The 12,464-nt window shown below is 42.7% G+C and overlaps 1 protein-coding gene across 1 annotated transcript; it reads left to right on the top strand.

The window, feature by feature from the left end:
• The first annotated feature begins 2,538 nt into the window (after positions 1-2,538).
• Positions 2,539-10,171, top strand: lepa (leptin a). Its single transcript, XM_041203130.1, has 2 exons — positions 2,539-2,688; positions 9,794-10,171. The coding sequence occupies exons 1-2, from the start codon at positions 2,539-2,541 to the stop codon at positions 10,169-10,171; spliced, it is 528 nt and encodes a 175-aa protein (XP_041059064.1).
• Positions 10,172-12,464: the final 2,293 nt, after the last annotated feature.

Here is a 12,464-nt window from a genome sequence, read left to right as displayed (position 1 = left end):
CAGTCTTCCCAATATTTAATTGGAGGAAATTTCTGCTCATCCAGTGCTGGATGTTGGATAATTTAGTTTAACTTAGTCTGATAATTTAGCAACAATGGAGGAATCCAGAGAGAGGGTGGTGAGGTAGAGCTGGGTGCTGTCAGCATACACGTGAAAGCTAATGTTGTGCTTTCAGATGCTGCCCTTCGAATAGATGAGAAGGAGGGGTCCAAGAATGGACCTTTGGGGGCTTGTCTGGTCACTATCACATTGCTGTTGTGGGAGCTTGCTGTGTGAAAATGTTATAATAATGACTAAACTTCAAAAACACTTCATAGGCTGAAAAGCGCTTTCAGATGTCCTGTAAATGTAAAACAGGATACATAAATGCAAGTGTTCTGCTTCTGATATTTTATTTTCCCCTCATATTCACTCCTCTTTTCTTATCCCGCTCATAGCCGCTTTTCTTATTTTCTCATCTTCTTCCGGACAGTGCGGCACTCCCTTAGTACAGCACTAAAGTGTCAACCTAGATTTTGCGCTCAAGTTTCTGGATGGGGGTTTCATCTCATGGCCTTCTGAGAATGCTACCGGCTGAGCCAACCTAAACAAGTTACATTCAAATCGAACTTTAAAAAAAACAGTTGCAAATAAAGGAAATAACATAAGAATCTGGTCGAATGGGACAAGTTTAATAAATAAAGTTTAATAAACAACAGCATATTCTGTCAAGACACCTTCTCTGAAACATCCTGTTGGTTCAGGGTTTTATTTTTAAATTCCCTTTAACTGTAACTTCTGTAACTTTTTGATACTGTATTACATTGATATTCCGGCCCAACTCCAAGATTTGCTTTCAACTTTCTCTCTCTCTCTTGTCATACAGGATTTATGAATTCGCTCCAAACCCCTAACATTGCTCATCCAATTAACGAAGAAGTTTGGCCAGGTCGGGAATAACTGGGGTCAGGTCGGGTTTCCAAAATGCTGAAAACTACATGAATCACACGCACATTGTGCAATGGAACTCCGAATATAAGGGCCGGCTCAACGAAAGCAGAGTGAAGAGCCGGGCGACCAGCCAGTCTACAGGTAAGGAAACTGAGATTGGAAGGCGGTGGGGGCTGGTGAACTTTTGAGGGGACCACAGATTCTCGGTCGGAGACAGGCTCTGGAAAGATTGGTCTTCGGAAAGAGGAGTGAGATGCAGGGCTCTTTTAGTTGTTGATACTCATTTTCATAAGTAGGATTTATTCAAAACAGCACATGATTCTTGTTACAGAATCCTGCTGCACTTCTCAACTGGAATGAAACAGGTTCCTGTCCTATCAGTGATGTCAGTCAGCTCGGCTCCGCCCGGGACTACTGCAGAGAAGAGGAATTTTTAAAAATAATTTTAAACTATTTTGATCAGGTTTCTCCCCCACTCCCCCGGAATCTCTCCCACTCTGTTTGCCTCACTCACGCTCTTTTTGTCACATTCACTTTTTCTTTTCCTTTTCCCAAACATCTGTATTCCTTCCTCACTCCCTTTCTACTTTTCTCACTGAGTCTTCCTTGCTCTTTGCTATACCCCTCCCCCCTCCCCGCCCGCCCCACACCCCATCCCTCACTCACTCTACCTCTTTCTCAGAGTCTCATTCTCCTTCTGCTGAGATTTCTGGTTCTTTAACTCTCTCGCTGTCTCTCGTTCTGTTTTTCGTTTTCTCCCATGTGTTTACTGTTTTTCTCTCTCCTTCCCATTCTGTCTCATTCCCCTCTTCGATTTCACCCATCTCTCTTCCCCGTCCACGACTGTGTCCTACTCTACCCCTCTGCCACACTCACTCCTTGTCTGTCTCTCTTATTCCTTCTGTGTCTCATTTGCTCTTTCTATCCATCTTTGCCGAGTCGATCTTTAACTCTCTCCCTCTATATATCAATCTCTCCTTTACTAAATGAACCGTCCAATTCCTTGACCTTCCTTATGGCTGGTGCAGGAATACAGATTATTGCTGTGAAGCAGTAATAATTCCTAGAAAGTTCCAACTGTTGCTCAACAAGAGTACCTGACAAGCTCACTGGAGTCTTGAGTGGGAGACCAGTAAAGGTGTAGCAGAAATCAGGACACCACCGCCCCCACCACACGTCCCCAGTACAAATACCCTCTAATTTTATGTTCTCCCGGCTGTGTGATTTATGCCCCCTTTTGGCCCTGAACACGGTCACGTGAGGTGTAAATAGGATTTCCTCGCGTCTTTAGCGGGCACCATCCCACTCTGAGTAAGCGAATCTGGGCCACCCCGAGTACTGCCCCCCGATCAGGGAACGATGAGGTACAGAATGGTGCTAGGATGGGACAAATTCCGCGGGAAAGGGAGAATTGGTGTCCCTTTGACAATACTTTTCCCGGGTGTATCTGAAGAGCATTGTCACAGAGCGGTAAGGATTTGTACGGGCGTCACTGCAATAAAATCCACATGTTTGAAACTGGAAATGAATTTTCCTGTCTTTGTTGCCAGATTCACCTGATTCCGCCAACTCATCGTTCGGGCAATTCTTCAATCTCACGTTCTCAAAATGAGGAGATTCGCCTTGCCCGCCTGGACCGTTCTGTGGATCCTGGTCCCACTCTGCTCGGGACGTCCCGCTGTCACTGAGAGACTCATCCGTGACACCCGCCTCCTGGCCCAGACCGTCATCAGCCGCGTTCAGGAGCTCAACAACCAGGTACAGAGGGGCAGACATGGCCTCGCTCCCAGCCGCATCCAGTGGGAGTCAGTTGAAGGGGGTCAGCGGGTGGGGGCTGCAGCTTGGAACTGGGTTGAGGACACTGCAGGCGGGACAGTGGGATGGGGTGCAAAGAAGGGTCTGAAATAGGGAAGATGTTTGTAGCACCACATCTTTCAAATGCTCCAAATCTGATATCTGTTGTGTTAGGGAACAACCTCAGTCTCTCAGTCTTCAGGTATCATTGTGATGGATGAACTATTCGTTTGTTGTTGCTGGTGTTGGTTGAGGCGGGGGGGAACGTTGGCCAGGATACCGGAGAAATTCCCAGTTCTTCAAATAGTACCCTGAGATCTTTAACATCCACTGGAACCATTGAGACAGATAAAGGTCCCCCTCAAAAAAATCAGAGCTGGGAAGAGAGTTAGAGGAAATAACCAGGCAGACAGACAGACAGATAGATAAACTGACACAAAAACAAAAAAAGCTGGAAAAGCTCAGCAGGTCTGACAGAATCTGACAGTTAACGTTTCGAGTCCGTATGACTCTTCAACTGAGTTTTCCCAGCTATTTTTATTTTTGTTTCAGATTTCCAGCATCCGCAGTATTTTGCTTTTATCTTAGATACAGATAGATAGACAGACAGACAGATAGAAATACAGAGAGACAGACAGAAAGAAAAGAAAGAATCCGCGATGTTTCCATATGATGCTTGCGGCCGCGGGACCCATCGATTCACTCAGCCACTCATTTTTCGATTCATTTTAAGCATAATTTACCCATACCTTTGGAAATGTAACATTTCTTCAACGTACAGAAACATTTCAGCCATCAAAGTTCAGAAGAGCAGTTCGGCGACATACAATGTTCCGGGCATTAAACGTAAATCATACAGATCCAGCATGCCCAATCATTAAATAACCTTCTGTGTCTCAATAAGTAACAGGTTCATGGGAGTAAACGATGGAGGGGTTGCAGGAAATTTCGGGCAAAGTTAGTAGGAGGGAGAACGGAATAACGGAGCGAAAATTAATAAGGAGAGAGAGGGGAAAAAAAAGAAGTGAGAAAGAAAAGTAACAAAGAGACAGGGTTAACAAACAGGGAGTAAAGAAACGAGTGCGGGCATTAATTCCACGGTTTGGAGTTAGAAACATTTCGTTATCCGGAGCAAGGCAATTTCCATCCTGCTCTAATTGTACATCTCTGTCAATTTCAGGTAAATTTCACTACTCTTCACTGTAACAACCTTTGAATAAAATTCATATATTTTATATAAGCAGCTAATTGTCGACTTGGTCGATGGAACATACAATCACTTCCTGAATGTTGTTCAGTTCCCAGCCACCGGATTGGAAAACACCAGTGGGACTCAACCCGATTGGCGAAACGAAATTAGCAGCAACAAATCCGTGCAAAACGGAAGAAATTAAACAGCCATCATTTACTGTGGGTGTCATCGCGAAATAACATTTTTCCAGCAGAGAAATTTCAAATCGCCATCAAAATTCCAAAGTACAAATAGCCGGACCGAGAGTGACAACTGAAAGTAAAATTTCTAGTTAGGATTCGTGAACGAAATGTGAAGTTAAAGAGTTAGGAAACGATAACTAATTAAACAGGGAGGAACATAACAAATGGAGATTTCATTAACAAGAGTTAAACTGGGTTTTCTGATAATTCTGGATTTGAGGAATCCGGGAATTGAGCGAATTAGTTTTCTCCCAGATTTAACATGTTGGTATCGGATACTGTTGGCCAGTTTTAACATGGTTAAAACCCTGTGCATTCTAAACTGCTTCATCCCTGGTTAAAATGATACGAGACTAGTTCTGTAGGGGAGAATCGTTAAATCCTTTAATTCTCTGAGACATTCCAGTGTGCAGATTTTTTTTATTCATTCAAAGGATGTGGGCTTCGCTGGCTAGGCCAGCGTTTATTGCCCATCCCAAACTCAGCAGGGGTGTGGGAACCAGGAGAGAATATTAGGAAGTAATACCAGGGAGCACGGAACGCTGGGAGAGGCAGATAGCGCTAAAATAGAGAATAGGTAAGTTAATGGATGGATTCGGAGTAAGGGAGCAAGTAATAAAGTCTAAATCAGGGTTACACTGCACGTATATGAATGCACGGAGTATAGTTAATAAAACTGGGTAGTTACATGCACAGATTGCCTTGTGGGATTATGATGTTGTAGTGATAACAGAGACCTGGTTTAAGGAAGGGCAGATTTGGGTGCTAAATATCCCTGGTTGCAAAGTATTCAGAAAAGATAGGAGAGAGAAATCTGCGTTTTCAATTAAAGCGAGTATTGTAGTACTGGAGAAAGATGATGTGTCAGGGAATTCAAGGACAGAATCGACTTGGTTAGAGCTAAGGAATGAGAAAGGTGCAATTACATTGCTCTTGGGAAGGATATAGAGGAACAAATCTGCAAGGAAATTACAGAGTGGTGTAAACATCAGAGATTAGTTATACTGGGGGACTTTAATTACTCATATAAAGACTGGGATAGTGGTAGTGTAAGGGACAGTGAGGGACAAGCATTCCTAGATTGTGTTCAGGAGAATTTCCAACAGCAACATGTGTCCAGTCCAACAAGGAAGGAGGCACTGCCAGACCTGGTTCTTGGCAATGACGAGGGCCAAGTAAATCAAGTGACAGTGGGGAACATTTAGGGGACAATGATCATTGTGTCATAGGGTTTAGGATGATGATGGAAAATGGTGGCAGCTAACATAAAAGGAAATCTCAAAGTATTCTATAAGCACAAGAATAGTAAAAGGGTGAGAGAGGAGTAGGGCCGATTAGACACCAAAAAGGAGATTTACACATCGAGGCAAGAGGCATGGCTGAGACGTTAAGTGAATACTTTGCCTCTGTCTTTAACTACGAGGCAGATGCTGCACAGGCCATGGTGACAGAGGGGGAAACTCATTCACCAAAAGGGTTTAACTTTGATATGGAGGAAGTATTGGATAATCTGTCAGTAATCAAAGTTAATAAGGCACTGGGACTGAATGAGATGTATCCAAGAGTACTGAAGGAAGTGAGAGTGGAAATTGCAGAGACACTGGCAATAATCTTTCAATGGTCCCTGAATTCGGGGGAGGTGCCAGAGGACTGGAGAATTGCAAACATTACGAGCTTGTTCAAAAAAAGGTTGTAAAGATCTGCCCTGCAATTACAAACTAGTCAGTTTAACTTTGGTGGTGGGGAAACTTCTAGAAACAATTATTCAGGATAGAATTAATAGTCACATGGCAAAATGTGGATTGATTTGGAAATTTCACCATGGATTTTTTAAAAGGAAAATTGCATCTAACTAACTTGCTGGAGTTTTTTGAAGAGATAATAGAGATGGTTGATGAGGGCAAGGCCATTGATGTGATGTATGTGGACTTCCAAAAGGCGCTTAATACAGTGCCACACAACAGACTTGTGAGGAAAGTTATAGGTCGTGGAGTAAAAGGAACAGTAGCAACATGGATACAAAATTGGCCTGAGGGTTGGGAAACAGAGAGTAATGGTTAATGGGTATTTTTCAGGCTGGAAGAAGATTGGTAGTGGTGTTCTCCAGGAGTCGATATTGGGACCCTTGCTTCTCCTGATATATATATATATAAATGATCTAGATCTTGGTGTGCAGGGGACAATTTCAAAGTTTGCAGATGACACAAAACTTGGGAGAATTGTAAACTGTGAGGAGGACAGTGTAGAACTTCAAAAGTGTATTGACACATAGTGGAATGGGTAGATAGGTGGCAGATGAAGTTCAATGTGGAGAAGTGTGAGGTGATACACTTTAGTATAAAGAACATGGAGAGATAGTATAACATAAAGGGTGCTATTCTAAATGATGTGCAGGAGCAGAGAGACCTGGGTGTATATGTACATAAAGTGGCAGGACAGGCAGAGAGAACTGTTTCTAAAGCATACAGTATTCTAGGCTTCATTAATAGGGCATAGAGTGCAAGACCAGGGGGGTTATGATGAGCTTGTATAAGACTGGTTTGACCTCAGCTGGATTATTGTGTACTGTTCTGAGTGCCACACTATAGGAAGGATGTAAATACATTGGAGAGAGTGCAGAAGAGGTTTACCAGAATGGTTCCAGGGATGAGACACTTCAGTTATGAGGGAAATTGTGGACTGTTTTCCTTGGAGAGGAGAAGGCTTGAAAAAAGTTTTCAAAATGCTGAGAGGCCTGGACAGAGTAGAAAGGCAGAAACTGTTCCCACTCATAAATGGATCGAGAACCAGAGGGCAGTTTTAAAGGGCAGAATTTTATGACCTACGGGCAGGCCCGTGCCCGATCTGATTGGGTTTAAAATAACCCGCGATGACGTTGGGTGAGCATCCCGAGGTTATCGCGTACTCGTACGATATTTCAGTCAGCGGGCAGATGTGAGAGTTGGCAGCCCACCTGCCGACAATTAAGAGGCCTATTAAGGCCATTAATGTAGAAATTAACCTGTTCATTTTACTGCCCGCTCACCACTATGTTTGGCGGGTGAACCAGCCAGGAAACCTTTGGATTTTTGAGGAAACCTCATCCAAGGGTGGGATGAGGCTTCCGATATTAATTTAAAAAACATTTGGGCAGAATTTTTATCATGAATATGTTTAAGTGAGTGATTCTTAAAGGGTGGAAATATTTTTTGGAATTTCTTAATGTTTATTTTTCGCTTCAAAATTCTCCAGCTCCCTGAGACAGTTCTCTGCCTTCATGGAGCTTTTATTGCATGCTCCCCCTTGCACGCGCTGACTTCACTGCTTGCCCTCTTCCCACACCGACCCCAGCAGTGCTGGGCCTTTCAGTGCATGTTTCACACTGGCTGCCTGTTAATTGGCCAGCCAGCGTGAAATCGCGGTCGGGGGCTCATTGTGGGTGACGGCCCGTTTCCCAGCCACTTCTGGGCATGCCCACTGTGCCCACCCGACGACCCGAAAATCCTGCTCAAAGTATTTTGCAAATAAAGCAAATGCGAGGTGAGATTAAACTTTTTCACACAGCAAGTAGTTAGGGTTTGGAATGCACTGCCTGGAAATGTGGGTTCAATTGAGGCATTCAAGAGGGCATTGGATGATTATTTAAATAGAAACAATGTGCAGGGTTATGGGGAAAAGGCAGGAGGTTGGCACTAAATTAAAATGCTTAGAAAGCCGGTGCAAACATGATGGGCCAAATGGCCTCCTTCCACACCGTAACAACTGGTTCTATGAACTGCCCTTGAAAACGTGTTGGTCTGCCTTCTTGAACCGTTGCAGTCCATGTGGTGTTGGTACATGTGGTGCTACCGTACAGAATATCAAAGATCAGGAAGTTCCCACTGCAGATTCCCTCATCTTGCTGAATTAGCTGATCTCAGCTGCTGCAGCAGTGGGCTGCAGCTCCTCTAGGCTAGGGAGGGGAAATCTTACAGCTGCACAATTCTTGCTGACTCCTGCATTGTGTGAATGTTGGGTGAGGGTAGGATTGAGCTCTTGTGGCCATTGATAAGTTCAATGTTAAGGTAGTAAAGGACCTGCTAGAAAGATGAGACGCTGTTCCTCGAACTTGCTTTAAGTTTCACTGAGGTCAGAGGAGGAGTGGGAAGGAGAATTGCCAAACAAATTGAAGTTCATGGTCATCCTTGCAGACTCCAAAGTGTTCAGCAAAGCGTTAACACAATCCATATTTGATCTCCCCAATGTGAAAGAAACTGTACCTGTGAGTGGCAAAAGCAACAACAATTCACATTTGTATATTGCCTTTCAGACAGTGAAATGTCCCTAAGTGTTCACAGGAGTGATTATCAAACAAAATTTAACACTGAGCCACACAAGGAGATGTTAGGAAGGTTGATCAAGAGCTTGGTCAAAGAGACAGGCTTCAAGGAAGGTCTTAAAGGAGAAGAGAGAGGAGGCGAGGTGGACAGGTTTGGGGTGGGAATCCCAGAATTTAGGACCCTGGCAGCTGAAGGTGTGACCATCAATAGTGGAGCGATGGTAATCAAGATGTGCTGGAGCCCAGAATTGGAGGAGTGCAGATTTCAGAGGGCTGTAGACCTGAAGGAGGTTACAGAGAGAGAGGGCAAGACTAAGGAGGGATTTGATTACAAGGATGAGAATTTTCGCATGGAGAATACAGGACAGAAAGCTGGAAGAAGTACAAGAAAATAGCTGCTTTATCCGAAAGGTATGTTTGGGGCTCTGGATGGTGGGGAGAGAAACCTAAAAGGTTAAATGCTGAATCAAGCTGCACTGATGCCTAATTCCATGTCAACCCTCACTGCCCAGTTCAAGCTGATACAAGAAAGAATAGTCACTTGAGCAAGACGCTGGGGAGGGGTTAACCCTTAACCATGGAACTTTACCCCAAGAATCTGCATGTCCCAAGGGGGAGCAGATAGAAAGGAAAAAAATGAAAATAGCTTAGCTGAGATGCAAGTTACTATTGAATTAGATCTTGTGCAGGATCCATTGCAAAATAATTTTGTCCCTTACAGAGAGTAATAGCTATTGATAAGTCATTTGCTAATGTTGCAAAATGTTATTTTGCCCTGATTAAAATGATCAGGAACTATGATTCCCTTTGGGGAAAATGTTCTAACTATAAACAACCTGAAATCATGAATATATATAAATATAAAGGGTCCTCTTAACATCTGAGTGACATAAGTACCATAAGAACACATGTAGCAAGTGGCAATTGGGCTCAGCCAGTAGCGTTCTTCAATGTGAGTTATAAGGTTGTGGTTTCAAGCCCCACTCGTGAGCAAGTAATCCAGGGTGATCGTGCAGTACTGAAGAGATGCTGCACTGCTGAATGTGCCATCTTATTGCTAGTAAGGCAACAAGTACTGAAATTTGATAATATTAAGGACCGCTTGGATTCCAGAGACCCCAGTATGAAAACTTACAGTTTGCTGCACCAATGTCATTTGCATTGGTAAGGTGACCACATTTGTAACCTGGTAGATAATTGTTAGACAAGTAGATGGATGGATGATCTTGGTAGACAGATGGCTTTGTCCATTGAGCATGACTGGATGATAAAAGTAACTCCATAAATTAATGCTAATGTTAAATAGATCAAATCATGTGCGTTGTGTTTTTTTTTCAGTTCAAGCCATCCCCAAGCCTCGTCATCAGTGGACTTGACCTGATTCCGGAACCACTCAAAGAGAATAACCTGGAGAACCTGGGCACAGTGGAGGAGGCACTGGGCTGCTTTATTGAGAGTCTGTCCACTCTCCAGATAGATAACACTATGCAGATCCAAACTGATGTGAAGAACCTCAAAGTCCTAGTTAGGTCTTTAGCCACTTCATATGGCTGCTCCATCTCTAAGTGTGAGAAGGCACATCACCTGAAGAAGTTTCTCCGGAAGAACTCTGCTTTCGTTTTCACCATAAAGCATGTGGTTCTGGATAGGCTCCAAAAATACCTCAGTAGGCTGCTCAGGACTTTGGACAACCCCAGGAGCTGCAGGGCGTCTTAATCCATGGACAGGTCCATTGGATAGACACCTTGAGCATTTGGGAAATGCACCAGCAACATAAGAGTGTGCATTAATGAGACATTGCTCTTTCTTAGCTGCATATAGTTTAATACCACAATCCTTAGCTGGCAGTAAGAGTATCATAATTGGATTCAGAGTCCCTGGGCTAGGGAGGGAGAAATCAGCAAGGGCTGTTGCTCCTGATTGCTAGCTTGTGACTCATGCTGGAAAATATATCCACGTGAATATTGGGTGAGGACACAATTGTGTGCCTCCTACACATCACCAAGACTTGTAGAGTAAGTGAAATATTAGGGGACTAGTGGGGAAATGAGTCATGAATCACAACCTTAAGATCAGGAGGGGAAAATGTTAGAAGGGAAACTATTTAGCGTTTACACCTGCCTGTCTAGAGATGGTTTTGTTGACACATGACATCCTCATATGAGAACCAATAGAGAAGAATGTTTTACAAGTTGGCAACATGATGTAGGGGTCAGGTCATGTCCAAGGTTGTCAGAGCCATCTGAACTCAGAGATATGTTAATCTCGTTAAACATTTCTGGAAATATTTATTATCTGATATAAATACTCACCAGAAACTAAAACATGAATTTGTGACAAGCAGTGTGACAAGTTTCTGAATATCCCAATTTACATTGACATAACTCATTTGGAAGCGTCCCAATTCATATAAAGGGTGTAATATCTCATTGTCTTGAAATTATATCACATAATACAGTGTGGTGCCTTGTTAATATTCCATTAGTTGTTTAATACAAGATAACAGCTTGTATGTAGGAATAGGTAAGAGAGAACGAGAATGAGAGAGAGAGAGAACTTTCTCTCCATCCCTCTCCATATATTAGCTATTCCCTAAGCCCACAAAGCTACATGATAAAATTCAAATGTTTATATTTGGCCAATAGCTTGTAAAGGGAGTTAAGAACTAGCCCACATCAAAATCTATGATGTCTCCTAACCTACAGATGACTAATTGGCTCCAATATTTTGTTGAATCTGGCTTTGGTAGAATTCTTACAAAGAAAATATTAAAAACTAAACCAAGATATTTTTCAGCTGTCGCTGGAGATGGCTGATGATTGATCCCAAAGCACCCCAAAAAGTTACTGAGGCTAGACCATTCGAAAATTTCCAAACTGGGATCAATAGACTTTTGTGCCAAAAGAATAGTAAGAGGTATGGAACCAAGACTTGTAAATGTATGAGCTAAGTGAATGGTGGAACAGGCTTATGTGGTGCAATGGCCTCCTCCTGTTCATATGTTTCTATCCCACAGACCAAGAGGACAGGCTGAAAATCTGCTCCCAGTTCTCTGCTAATTCTTCTTGTGAACTTGCTTGTTGCAAAATTGTTTTAAAAGACAGCAGAGAATAGTTTATTCAATCCATTGGTCACCATCTTCCATTGCCAGAAATTGGATATGGAAAAGTTTGAATTACATACACCCCACTGCATCTGATTTGTCCACTGAGTCCTTAGCTGTAAACTTAAACTCATTCAAAATTCTGTTGCCTGAATCCTAACTTACAGTACCTTGGGACATTTTTACTATGTTAAAGACACTACAAAATGCAAGTTTTATATGGATTTATATGGAGCCTTTCACAACCTTAGGACATCCCAAAGTGCTTTACAGCCAACAAAGTACTTTGAAGTGTTGTCACTGATATAATGTGACGCTTAGTAATATTCCAGTAAAGTCATAAAGTGAATCCCTGTTAATCTGGAATTATGCAGCTATAGGAAGTGCATTGATGTCTCGTTAATGTTTAACACAGTAGATCTGGTAATTTATTTATTTATTTGCAGCAAGTAGACTTTACAGGGTAGAAAATATTTAGAAGCAATACTATTTATTCTTTTCAAGGCAATAAGTGAATAATGTTCCAATTTTTTGCATCCACTGTCAGTGCCAAGCACTAACTGATCAGGTCAAGCATGGCCTAAGCTCCCTTTCTGCTGCCTCATTAAGTATTTCTGAGTCCTATTTATGCAAGGGTCGATGCAAAGTAAAACCTCCTTTGCATTCACCCAATGAAGTGCCTTAATTCCAGTCTTCATTAGAGTGGCTCATTGCCAATGATTGGAGCCAGAAAGTAATTCACTGCTGTGTGTAACTCAGTGATGTACACTATCTCACAACCTCACCAGCGCTGTACACTCACCCATCTGAAGACTGGTTGGTGTGTGGAGTTCTACAATGCAGATCTAGCCTTGTCTCTTAATATCACTCTGGTAAAGTTCATATTTATTTGGAAGACTGGGCCTT

Source organism: Carcharodon carcharias, chromosome 13, assembly GCF_017639515.1.
Source record: "Carcharodon carcharias isolate sCarCar2 chromosome 13, sCarCar2.pri, whole genome shotgun sequence".
In the NCBI taxonomy this organism is placed as follows: Eukaryota; Metazoa; Chordata; class Chondrichthyes; order Lamniformes; family Lamnidae; genus Carcharodon; species Carcharodon carcharias.
The sequence above is the reverse complement of the archived record's forward strand: the minus strand, read 5'-3'. Positions and strand labels throughout refer to the sequence as shown.